The sequence below is a fragment of the Juglans regia genome, chromosome 10, assembly GCF_001411555.2.
Source record: "Juglans regia cultivar Chandler chromosome 10, Walnut 2.0, whole genome shotgun sequence".
In the NCBI taxonomy this organism is placed as follows: Eukaryota; Viridiplantae; Streptophyta; class Magnoliopsida; order Fagales; family Juglandaceae; genus Juglans; species Juglans regia.
Genome location: NC_049910.1, coordinates 33585596 through 33599321, shown reverse-complemented (window position 1 = coordinate 33599321; position 13726 = coordinate 33585596). Strand labels below are relative to the sequence as shown.

At 34.8% G+C, this 13726-nt stretch overlaps 1 protein-coding gene across 2 annotated transcripts; it reads left to right on the top strand.

The window, feature by feature from the left end:
- Positions 1-3326: 3326 nt before the first annotated feature.
- Positions 3327-13579, top strand: LOC108986207 (topless-related protein 4-like). 2 transcript variants are annotated; one of them, XM_018958745.2, is made up of 26 exons: positions 3327-3485; positions 3680-3803; positions 3909-4088; positions 4213-4326; positions 4461-4619; positions 4731-4908; positions 5007-5130; positions 5514-5626; positions 6532-6700; positions 6844-6953; positions 7083-7152; positions 7310-7383; positions 7560-7655; positions 7762-7857; positions 8499-8626; positions 8729-8963; positions 9051-9215; positions 9286-9378; positions 9568-9711; positions 10569-10679; positions 10764-10943; positions 11311-11439; positions 11541-11636; positions 12035-12223; positions 12615-12781; positions 12862-13579. In XM_018958745.2, the coding sequence occupies exons 2-26, from the start codon at positions 3724-3726 to the stop codon at positions 13058-13060; spliced, it is 3399 nt and encodes a 1132-aa protein (XP_018814290.1). In that variant the 5' UTR covers positions 3327-3485; positions 3680-3723; the 3' UTR covers positions 13061-13579. The 2 variants fall into 2 exon arrangements, with proteins under 2 accessions (XP_018814290.1, XP_018814289.1); XM_018958744.2 differs by having other exon boundaries at positions 3674-3803.
- The last annotated feature ends 147 nt before the right edge of the window (positions 13580-13726 follow it).

Genomic DNA, 13726 nt, shown 5'->3' with positions numbered 1-13726 from the left:
GGTAAAGGAAATTTGGTACAAAAAAGAAAGCAGGCTGCCTGCTGATTGGAGACCACGTGAATAAGAATAATAATAAAGAAAGAAAAAGGCAGTAACGTTTGTGTACCACAATCCACTGAAACATCCTGGAAAACTCCCATTGAAAGTGACATTATTGAACTTGCATCTTACAATTTTGCTCCTTTTCATCAAGGGCCACCCCTCCCTTGCTCTCTCTCGGATGCTAAAGTGCATCTTATATTTTAGAATATCATATATATTTTATTAATTAGTTCACTTCTAAAGAAAAGCTAGTGACCCAGTAATAGTAATAAAAAAGAGTTTTTTAATTATAAGTCGGTATACAAAATACACTGTTCGTACTATTGGTATGATAAGATTTTATTTGTAAAATAATATAATTTTAAAATTTTTTTATAAATCAAATTTAGTCATGACAATATGTATTTTAACAAAAACACTAAATATATTAGGCCATAATTAGATAATACATATATATACATGAGTAATGTTACATACAGTTGTATAGTGGACAAGCACCACACAGTCATTTTGAAAAATAATAAGATTTATTATTAAAAAATTAATTAATCTTTATGTGAATCTCATATTTATTCATTTTTTTTAAAGAAATTACGTAACGCTTACACATTTTACGACTATATATATAATATGCCGAGCGTGTGGAATAAGTTCCATTAGCTGAATTTCTGCAGTGTAGAATGTCTTTGGCTCAAACCCCATTGGTTTTTGATTGCTTTTTTCTACCCACTTACGTGCAAAGTGCCCTGATGTTTACTTTCGCATGCTATGAAACGAAGGAGGATACTCCGCCCTTAAAGTTTGGTTTATTCCTCGCTTCTCTCTTTTTCTTTTATATATATATATGAGCAAAAGTTTGCTCATATATATATATAAAAGAAAAAGAGAGAAGCGAGGAATAAACCAAACTTTAAGGGTGGAGTATCCTCTTCTCTCTTTTTCTTTTCATATATGTCCTTCTTTTTGCTCATATATATATATATATATATATATATTTTTTTGAAAAAAAAAAGAGTTTTCTTTAGAATTGGATTGCAGGAATGAATTCCTATAAATTTGAGAAGCCTCCACACATGTTTTTTTAAAGACTAATTTGAAAAATTATCATATTTCTGATCTTAAACATATGAGAAGCACATATTCTTAATTAAAAATACGAGGTGCGGTCCATGCAATCTATAATCAATTCATCAGAATGATTGACTTCTTTCTATTTTATTATCTTGATTAAGACTTTTTGATAAATACAATCTTCATGTTCCACATGCATCATATGATTATGATTAATCATGAAATTATTATGCAATCAAGGTTTTAAAGTTTTGAGCTACAATATCATGACATCTTTTATAGAGAAAAGAGTCATAATTATCTAATTATTAGCTTATCATATATGGACAAATTAAGTTTTTTCCAAATTGGGTAACCCATTTAAAAATTTTATAAATACCTTGAACATATATAAAGAGAAGTATAATTTTTTTAACGAAAAGACATATTGTAAGTTTAATTTATAACTTATATTTTTAAAAAATCATATCTTTATCCCATGTTCAATTATACTTATCATTTATGAATTGGAGGCAGTTTCTTCCAACCCAATTAAAAAAAAAAAAAAAATACTCAACTCAATATATATGAGTTATGCTACATACAATCACTTTTACATATTTCTTATACATTATATTAATGTGATTGATCAAAAAAATTATTTTATATTTAAAAAAAGTTACGCAATTAATCACATCAATAATATGTATAAAGAATACATAAAAATGACTGCACATAAAATTTTAATCTCCATATTTCAATTGTTACCTATTTTGATGTTGAGAGTTATTATTATCCCGACCCATTTTGTCCAATTGAGCATTATATTAAAAAAATAAATAGAATCACGTTCGAAAATATAAAAAGAAAAAAGTTAAAAATAAGACAAAATGGGAGATGTCAAACTTAACACTTGTATAAATAAAAAAATAAAAAAAATCTTATGCTTGAAGCGTCCCATTGAATTAACAGTGAAGTCGTTCTCACGTGATCACTACGCGCTCTCCATCGGATATTACTAAAAAATAGAAGGAAAAGAAAAAAAAAAGAGCTGATTATAACCGATTACGATGTCTGTCTTGCGTCACTGGAAATTGACGTGCGGTTGTTTTCTCGACATGACGTTACTTTAGACAATTTATATCCTACGGTACGATATTTTAGTATGATAAGTTGTAGATCTCTCGTTTGTTCAGTCTATCCAAATTTAACTGACGTCTATTTCAAAAAAAAAAAAAAAAAAAAAAATTTAACTGACGTCTGTCACACGCCTGTACAATAAGCGAACGTATTTCTGCACAAACTGCTCTTTTTCGCACCTGTACTCGCTCATGTACACGCGCACCTGTACTCTCTCATGTACATGCATAAGGTGCTTACTGTCGAGGCAATGTGTAGGACTGATTTTTTTAACGAATAATAATATACAAAACTTCAAAATGTATAACTCGGTGGTATTTTATAAAAGATAAATGATTTGTACAAATTTAGATAAATTTTATATAAATTTTTGTAAAAAAATAGATTTCATCTTAAAAAAGTATAAAAAAATTATTTTTTATTAATGGGATCCATTATTTTATAAAAGACTTGTATTTAATTTGTCAATTTAGAGTTTGTATCTAATATTATTTATTATTTTTATAAAACATTTTATAAAACTATTTTTTATTTTAAATATTACATTTTTAATTAATAATAGGGCAGAGGTCAATGAATGGACAATATTTAGGAGAGATTTGGATAGTAAAATTTTTTTAACTCATCTCATTTTATCTAATTATTATAATTTTTTTAAATTTTTATATAAAATATAATTAACAGTTCAATTTTTATAAATTTTAAAATAATAATAATATTAAAAAATAATATTATAATAATTTTTATTTTAATCCATTTCATCTCAAACCTAACCTTCAAAGAAAACAAAAAGACAATAAAGCCCACCTCGTACTAGCTTCTCCGTCCACTTCTGAAGCAAAACAGACCACGCGTATGCATGCATGACCCATATAAGCTGGCTGATCGATCTCTCGGTTTATATAAGCTCAGTGACTTATCACTTTATTAATAAGTCAGACGGCTTATCAGATTCGTATAATCGTATCTCCCTATCTCTCACCCGGTAATTAAAATCAGTCCGAAACCTCTATTTCTTCGCTTCAAACCACTTTCTCTCTCTTTCTCTCTCTCTCTCTTTCTTTTTTTTTTTTTTTTTTTTGTTTCAAATCCCTAGCCCTCATTCTCTATATAAATACTCACCAGAAGCACTCCATTGCGAACAAAAGATGGAGAGAGAAAGCTGTTTTCCAAAGCCAAAGCTTTAGAGCGACGAAAACTTCTCACAAATTCTCCAAAACCTTCCGATCTGTACCTGCCAAACTCTGTCTCCGGTACGTACCGTCTTCTCCTCCTCATTTTCTTGTTTTCTATATGTATTGTATGTATTTTGTTAATTTTGTTTTCACCTTTCTCAGCTTGTTGAATTTTCGGACTAAGAATGCTTTCGTTTTTTTGGTTTCTGGAATTGTTCGCTGCGTAATTTTGGGTTTTCGTGCTGAACTGTTATCGATCCGTGAAGCTTTAGATCTTTCTGGCTGTTGTTTTTGGGCGTTCTTGAGCGGCACAGCCATGTCTTCGCTAAGCAGAGAACTTGTGTTTCTCATACTTCAGTTTCTCGAAGAAGAGAAATTCAAAGAAACCGTGCACAAGTATGGTTAATTTTCTTCATTTTTTTGGTTGCCTGTTTATGTAGACGTAAATCAGTGACGTTTTTCTTGATTAAATTATTTATTTCGGGTAACTGTGTTGTGAAGGTTGGAGCAGGAGTCCGGTTTTTTCTTCAACATGAGGTGTTTTGAGGATATGGTAACAAATGGGGAGTGGGAGGAGGTTGAAAAGTACCTGTCCGGTTTCACCAAGGTTGACGACAATAGGTACTCGATGAAAATCTTCTTCGAGATTCGCAAGCAGAAGTACCTTGAAGCTTTGGACAAGTGGGTGTTAAAAGCTTACAGAATTGGATTTGCTAAACTATGGTTTCTTTAACTTGTCAGTTTGTTTGTGCTACTTAGCTTGTTTGGTTCGAATTATTGAGAATTATATCAATGGTAATTGCAGGAGGGATCGTGCAAAAGCTGTGGATGTGTTAGTCAAGGACTTGAAAGTGTTTGCCGCATTTAATGAAGAGCTTTTTAAGGAAATTACGCAGCTATTGACTTTAGACAACTTTCGGTATGAGGAATGTCTTCAACGGGATTGTTTTTGTATATTCAAGGTTCTTGGATTTCTTATGATACTTAATATGGACCATCCTTTTTTTCATTAAATCACTTCATGGGTCCCTCTGGTTTTATATTGATTTGCAGAGATAACGAGCAGCTGTCCAAATATGGAGATACCAAGTCTGCTAGGGGTATAATGCTTGCTGAACTAAAAAAGTTGATAGAAGCTAACCCCCTTTTCCGAGATAAGCTTCAACTTCCTCCTCTGAAGAACTCAAGATTGCGCACACTAATTAATCAGAGGTCCCTGAGAAAGTTTTGCCTTGCTTTTGTATCTGAAGTCAATGGTTGAGTTTTGCTTTCAGTAATGGATACGATCTTTTATTTCCTCACACATGTTCGTTTGAATTGCAGTTTAAATTGGCAGCATCAACTTTGTAAGAATCCAAGGCCTAACCCTGACATTAAGACACTATTTGTGGACCACAGTTGTGGAACACCGAATGGTGCACGTGCCCCATCCCCTGTCACGAATCCCTTAATGGGTGCTGTCCCTAAGGCTGGGGGTTTCCCACCACTGAGTGCTCATGGTGTAAGTGGAAAGTAGATAAGAACCATTCTTAATTTTTGGTAAATAAGCTGTTTTGAAGTTTGAATTTCTGTATTTGAGTCTGGTCTCTATGTTTATAGCCATTTCAGCCCACGCCAGCAGCTCTTCCGACGTCTCTTGCTGGATGGATGGCTAATCCATCTCCTGTGCCTCACCCTTCAGCTTCTGCAGGACCCCTAGGCTTGACTACCGCTAACAATTCAGGTATTAGAATATAGAATACCTTTCCAACCAGGTTTGTTTGGAACTGCTATGCTAACTTAAGGCATTGTCAACTGTACTTATGATATTAATGCATGACTATTTGTTAAGGTTGTCTGTAAATCAAGAAAATATAATTGAAAAACACAATTGGGATATGGATACTGGAATTGTTACAAACCCTGAGGAGCATGAAGTTACTCTACGATGCTTTTTCATTCAGCTCTCCTGAATAACTTCTTTGTTTCCATATCAACTGATGTACTCCTTTCCCTTTATGTCTTATGCCAAGATACTTCTGCAATCTGCTTTTCTTCCTACATTATTTGCTTCCATCTCAACTGGTATATTCCTGCCCTTTATGCATCCGTTGATCATGGTGGCAGCCATCTTGAAGCGTCCCAGAACCCCCCCTACCAATAACCCAGCTATGGACTATCAAACTGCTGATTCTGAACATGTGTTGAAAAGATCAAGACCTTTTGGATTGTCAGATGAGGTACTTCACGTTGTTTATAACTTAAATTTACCAACTACAAGTTTGAGTCCTATTACAAAATTTTTTAATTCTTGCTTATCTGATTTTGGATATATATTTTAACATCACTTGAGAATTGTGGTGCTATCTGTTTGATGCTTGAGGATATTGAAATATGCCATTAGATTGATGTGAGAGTTCTCTAACTACACAATTGGGAGTTGAATCGTCCCCTCTCTTTCTCTTTCTCTTTCTCTTTCTTTCTTCCTTTCAGTCACAGCTGTGCCAATGCTGCAGTGTTGAAGATGTAGTTCCCCATACGATATTCCATGCTTCATGTTAAGCAATGATTAAGTAACTTATCCTTTCAAATGAACTTGTTCCATGTTTATATATTAGAAACTATCAAAATGAATTATCTTTCGAATGTTATGGAAATAGATTAGTCATCTTACTTGTCAAAAAAAAAAAAAGGATTAGTCATCATATAAAAGTTGATATAAATTGTTTTGATGCTCATGTTAGACAATATATATAAATCAATTTTGGATAAATTTTGATTAGGTTGTTTAGCTTTTGGTTTGTGCCTGCCTTTTATTTTATTTTGTTTTTTGTGCACCACATCATTCAATACTTTTGATACCACAAGAGGAAGGGGAGGGGGGAGGGAGAAGACATGGATGGTAGATTTGATTTTAATTTTTTTATGATTTTTTTGTAAATTTTCTGGTTTGCCATTTAATGAATTTATTACACTGATCTTATAACTTGTGAACCTGATATATCCATGTCTGTTGTCTTGAAACCTAAAGTTCTGCTTTTTGTCTTTGATTGAAAATCTATTCGATATGTAGATTTTTCCATTGCTTGAAAGATCAATGTGAAAGAGTCATGTAATTGATGATGCGTTTATGATTTATCAACAGGTCCACAACCTGCCAGCAAATATTCTGCCTGTTTTATACACTGGACAGAGCCATGGTCAAAGTTCCTACACTACTGATGACTTGCCCAAAACTGTTGTTATGACTCTAAATCAAGGATCAGCTGTCAAGAGTATGGATTTCCATCCACTGCAGCAGATTCTACTTCTTGGTGAGCCCCTTTTAATGTACAGAATGTAATTTTGTGGTTTCATTCCTGTGGTGTAGTTATTTAAATTTAGGTTTTTGGAATTCTAGATTTTAGCTTTTATCTTTGATTTTTTTCTTACATTATGTGAGCCTGTACAATTTCAGTTGGAACAAACATGGGTGATGTCATGGTATGGGAGTTAGGTAGCCGTGAAAGGATCGCTCTTAGAAATTTCAAAGTTTGGGATCTTGGAGCACGTTCAATGCCTCTGCAGGTTCGGCTTTTGATACTGTACATTTTTTCTTTTTCTTTTTTCAAAACTTTTTGGACGCAGCATGTTTATTTGAGGCTTCTTAAATTACATTTCTTCAATGAAAATTCAGCATTTCTTGTTCTCTTTTAGGCATCTATCACCAATGACTATACAGCCTCAGTAAATCGCGTGATATGGAGCCCTGATGGAACCCTTCTTGGTGTGCTCACAATCTGTAGTCGCTATATTGTACTGTTTTCTCATTGCAATTGTTTGGAAATAAAACCCTGGGAATATGGTGCCTTGTACCAGTGAAAATGGATGTATAAGATGATAGTGGGCTTGTTTTAAGTGATTATTTCTTGTCCTGATGTCAGGTATTGCATATTCTAAGCACATTGTGCACATGTACTCATATCATGGTGGTGGTGATCTGCAAAACCACTTAGAGGTCCATTAACTAATTCCTTTCATGTCTGTTTATTTTCTTTTCCAGCTCTTTAATCTTAAGTGTCTTCAATAATGTATCAAACCATTTTTTAGTTCTTTTTTTATTTTTTCCATATGCTTATTTCATGTAGTTCTTTTTGCTAACTACTTTTTTCCATGAATTCTTTGGTTTCTCAGATTGAGGCCCATGTTGGTAGTGTTAATGATCTTGCTTTCTCTTATCCAAGCAAACAACTCTGTGCTGTCACTTGTGGCGAGGACAGACTCATTAAGGTTTGTTTTGTTATATTTCTAATTCTGATTTGGTTGTTCGGTTTGGATATATGTGTGTGTGTGTGTGGGGGTTGGAAATTATAGATAAGATTTCAAGATTACGCAGGTGTGGGATGCAATCACGGGGACTAAGCTGTATACTTTTGAGGGTCATGAAGCACCTGTATATTCCGTATGTCCACATCACAAAGAAAACATTCAGGTAATGGTTCTCAATCTATTTATATTAATTATAAAACTGAGTTGTTCTTATTCTACAAATTCTTCCTTTTTTTTTTATAAGGTAGAAGATATTAGGGTCCTATATTTTAAAAAGAAGAGGGGATGACATTATATACATATACATATGTATATGTATGTATTCTATTTCTAATCACAAAGGTATCTGTATTAGTTATTTCAAGACAAATATAAATAAATATAATCCAAGTACTGGACATTTTCCATACTCATAATTTGTATGTTAGTCTCCAAAACAACCAAACGTTGCCTGTTTGGCCTTGCCATGAGCTACTTAAACGTCCATCCATCTAATGATATGTATTGGGGAATAAAATATCTTACAGGTTCTTGAAGTTGACCCACGTTGAGTTTGCTTTATCACTGGATATAGCCGCAAAAGCTTCTTTCATAGTGTAAAGGAGAGATTTATCTAGAAGTATTGCATGCATAGGTGTTACTCTTGTATATTTTTCTTGTACTTGGGCTATGCCTATTCTCATTAATAAAGTTTCTTTTTTACTGATAAAAAAACTATTAAAGAAAAAATTGTATCACATGATTCTATAGCTATTGCTGTTGTCAAGAGTTGTATTTTCTTACCTTTTTCTCCCTTCTATTCAGTTCATCTTCTCGACTGCAACCGATGGAAAGATAAAGGCATGGTTGTATGATAACATGGGTTCAAGAGTTGACTATGATGCACCAGGCCATTCATCTACCATGATGGCATATAGTGCTGACGGGACGAGGTACACATATGAAATTGCTATTTCCCATTCCCTTCTTTCTGGTAGACTTTTGCTAGCATATGATGTTGTTACTGAAATATCAATGATTTATGGAAAACACAGATTGTTCTCATGTGGGACAAATAAAGAAGGAGAATCATTCTTAGTGGAATGGAATGAAAGTGAAGGTGCTGTGAAGCGCACATATCATGGTCTTGGGAAGCAGTCTGTGGGGGTTGTGCAATTTGATACCACTAAAAATCGGTGGTTAGCTGCTGGTGATGATTCCTTGATCAAATTCTGGGACATGGACAGAGATAGATTATCAGTAACTACTGAAGCAGAGGGTTCTCTTCCGGTAATTATTGGTTATGCTTCACTTATGTTGATTCTTTTATAGAAATCCTTCTTGCCAACCAACTATCCTGGTCTTGAAAACCTGCAGGCTTCTCCTTGTGTCAGATTTAACAAGGAAGGAATACTGTTAGCTGTCTCAACAAATGATAATGGTGTTAAAATCTTAGCAAATGCAGATGGAACTCGGCTACTAAGAACAATGGAGAATCGCACATTTGATGCTTCTAGAGTTGCTTCTGCGGCTGTTGTTAAGGTACTTATTTCTTCTCAACCTCAACAGATCTTGTTCAGTTACATTTCCTAATTGCACCATTCATATATAGGCCCCTGCAGTAGGCACCTTTGGATTGGTCAATGCAACTGTTGGAACAAGCATTGGAGATCGAGCTACTCCAGTCGCAGCCATGGTTGCAATGGTGAGTGTTAATGTCCTTTGGGTGACTTAGATGCTTAATGAGATTTAATTAAAACAAGCAATATTATTAATTGATCTATGCATATTGTTTCATATGATTTTCTTCTTTTTAATGCAGACATCTTTGGATGTACATTGAGTTAGCATTTATATGTCAAGGGATTTACTTTTTCCTTTTGAGTTTGTGTAGAACAGTGATAGTCGAAGTTTGGACATAAAACCCAGAATTGCTGATGAGTCAGTCGATAAATCTAGGATCTGGAAGCTTACAGAGATCAATGAAGCATCACAATGCCGCTCCCTAAAGCTCCCTGATAGTTTTGCAACAATGAGAGTATGTGTCCACTCTCTGTAATTTTATTAGAATTAAGTGTTGTGTTTCCACTTCACCAACTTTTGTTGACTTTCAAAGGGTAAAGGGCTTCTAATATATGTTACTTTTCTTTCACTCCCCTCCCCTTTTTTTGTCTTGCATGTATGTACAAGTATAATTGACATTGCAGATTCTTCTTTTATATGTTCATCATGCATGCTTTACCTAATGCTCAGTGTGTGTGCATCCTGCATACCATGCAACCTCTAGTGTTGTTTGAGAGAGAGAGAGAGAGAGAGAGAGAGAGAGGTATTATGGTATTGGACTTGTGCACTGGGAATATATATGTTTATTCATAGTAAAAATGGCTCTGCGAATTGCTTAAAATGTTTTTTTAATTGATTTTGAATTGATTTTTCTAGTTATAGTAAATATAGAATAACATGATGCTTTCTACAAACTTTTTTATATATCTATTGAAGTTAAAATAATCGAATATAATTTGTTTTCCCTGTTTTGGCACCATAAAAACATTATATTGCCTCTTACAGGTAGTAAACGCAATAATGAAATGCCATCAATTAATTAGGTTTTTACACACTATAAGATGTAATGAAAAGCTGTCACCTTTGGAGTGAGTAGCTCACATTCTAGTGGAATGAGGATGAACAGATGACAATACATGGATATATAGTTGGCCTGTCCTGCACAATATTGTTCATGTGCTTTTCAACTTGATATTGTAAACTCGGTTTAAATATGTCTTGCAATCAATGATACATATAACTGGGATATATTTCTTTGCATTTTAGGTGAAAGTTTGTGGAAGTTGATGTTTAGTTTTCACTTATGGTTTGACTTATTGACAACCACTTCAGGTTTCTAGATTAATCTATACAAATTCAGGTCTAGCCATATTGGCCTTGGCATCTAATGCCGTACACAAGCTCTGGAAATGGCAGAGAAATGATCGAAATTTAGCAGGGAAGGTATTGAAGTTTCCTTAGAAGTTTTCTTCTTCTTTTCATTGTTTTACAATAGTTTACTATTTACAAAGAATTTTCCTCTCGCAGGCCACAGCTAGTGTAGTACCTCAATTATGGCAACCTCCAAGTGGAATACTAATGACAAATGATGTAGGCGATACAAATCCTGAGGATGCTGTTCCATGCTTTGCGCTGTCAAAGAATGACTCTTATGTCATGTCGGCTTCAGGGGGGAAAATTTCATTATTCAATATGATGACATTTAAGGTAGATAGAAGGCTTTCTCTGCACGCTTTCTCACTGGGTATATGTGTCGTACTTGGTTGATTATTTCTGGAAACCAGCAAACAGTTATGATGTTCGGAAGCTGTTTCTGGGGATAATCTACCAAGTTGCTGCAGAAGTAATTCTTCCTGCTAGAAATTAATCCTTAATTTTTTTTTAGATTAACAGTACTTTTTCAAAGTAAATATTAAGTTTGTGGAAAACAAAAAGTAAGCCGAGGCAAATAATAGAGTTGGATGCTATATTGGGTGGACTTTTAGTGGGGAGTTCTCAACGTATTCCTACATTTTCAAAAAAATTTGCTTCTATATCTGTGGTCATATTCCTTGTGAATCTCCTGCAATTGCAGACAATGACAACATTCATGCCCCCACCTCCAGCAGCTACATTTCTTGCGTTTCACCCTCAAGACAATAACATCATCGCAATAGGCATGGAGGACTCTTCTATTCAAATCTATAATGTTCGGGTTGATGAGGTCTTACTCTGTCTAACTGAAGCTTGAATGTGTGACTTAAATTTATTAATAAAGTTTTGGCATATGGCATTCATGACAATTTGCATGCTCCATTTTTTCAGGTTAAGACTAAACTGAAAGGCCATCAGAAAAGAATTACAGGCCTTGCTTTCTCTCATGCTCTAAATGTGCTTGTTTCATCGGGAGCTGATTCTCAGGTATAGTATATTGAGATTTGTGTTAAAATAACGAACCAGCTGCTGGAATGCTTTCTAGGCCCCATCTGGTTTCATCGTTGGCTGACAGTTGGCTCGTTTTCTTCGTTAGTCACTATTCATGTTAGGATCATTTAGTTAGGGCCACAAGTGCAGGCCAAGATTAAAGAATGGTTCTCTAAAATGAATGCCACTGGAAACTTTTCGATTTACTTTTGTTTTCTTTTCCAAGGGGTAAAAAGTACACTGGATACAACATTTTAATTTTGTTTTCTGTGCCTTCATCATTGGAGAAAATTTGAGTGATTTGACCATTTATTGCATAATGGATACATCTACTCAAAAAGCATCCCCTCACCCTCTTATTTTTTGGTTTTTAACTTTTATTTTATTCTCTGCAGCTGTGTGTTTGGAGTACAGATGTATGGGAGAAGCAGGCTAGTAAATTCTTGCAGATTCCAAACGGGCGAGCCGCTGTTCCTCTTGCAGATACACGTGTTCAATTCCATCTAGATCCGATACATTTGCTGGTGGTTCATGAGACACAGATAGCTATATACAATGCACCAAAATTAGAATGCCTTAAGCAGGTGTGATATTTGTATAACTGCATACATACAGAGATATACGTAGATACATAAGTGTGTGATGCATGCATGTAGCTTGACAAAACATATTGTATTTAATGAATTTAATCGCTTTTCTTTAGTTGTGATATCTGATATTATATTTATAGAAAACATTTTACCCGAGGTGCACTTGTTGGAAGTTCCTTGCCGAGGGTTAGTGCAACCCCGGGATTAGTCAAGACTTTGTTCTTGGACACCCGATGCCAATAAAAAAAAAAATTATATAGAGAGCATTTGGAATTCATGCAAGCTTTGTTGTTTGTTTTCCAAATCAGCAATGCAGTTATGGGTTTAGTTGTACCTAGTTCAAGGCTACTGATAATTACTTTATGGAATTGTGTTCTCTTAATAGTGGGTCCCTCGGGAAGCCAGTGGTCCAATCACACATGCGACATATTCCTGTGATAGCCAGTCAATATACGTGAGCTTTGAAGATGGAAGTGTGGGTGTTCTAACTGCTTCAACACTACGACTGAGATGTCGGATAAATCCGACTGCTTATCTATCTCCCAACCCCAGGTGCATGCAATTATCCAATTATGTTTCAGCCAATTGATTTGTATTGTGCTTTTCTTTGACTTATCTAATAACTTTTACAGCATTAGAGTGTACCCTCTTGTCATTGCGGCGCATCCAACCGAATCAAATCAGTTTGCATTAGGTCTTACAGATGGTGGAGTCCACATACTCGAGCCTTTGGAGTCGGAAGGAAAATGGGGCACCTCCCCTCCCACTGAAAATGGTGCTGGACCTAGCACCACTTCTGGTGCAGGTGGTTCAGAACAACCCCAAAGGTGATGGTTCCATATGTCTGTGCAGTGCCCCAAGGAACTTCAGTGTATGTATCTCTTGCATGTGATTCCTTGTCCCAGACTATCAGACTGTTAGGTTTTCTAGGGAAACTGTCAAATTAGGTAATTATAGTTTTAGGATACTTCAACTTAACCTAGTGGAGTTTGCTAGTGGCAGCATCTTTATGCCAATTTCTGGCTAAGCCATGGTGGCAGTTGATTCCCTTCATTTAGCATGACTGGAGAAGTATGAGTTTATGTTGTAAATTTGGTGGAAGGATAAGATCTTACTATAGTACAACTCAGGGTCATGAATTGCTTTGGTCTCAGGCCCTGACTGTTTTATCATTTTCCTTTTCACCAAGCTACTCCAAATTTTTGTCCTCTCTCTCGTTGTGAAACAGACATTGTAAGGTCTTTCTATGTTCAAAATATAATTTTGGTTACTCTGTCCATGGTTTAACCTTCCATGACTAATGACTTCCTGATACAGTTGATAGTAATAAGAAATTGGCTCTTTCCACGTGGATTTGTGGTGCAAATGCAGTTCTATCTGATACAATACCACTTTCAGAATGATGGTTATCATGAGTCGCATATTATATTTTTCTGTTTGGTTTTGCTTAGGTTTCTATCTGATGCCTTTCTATAGAAACCCATTAGTGTTCAAAAG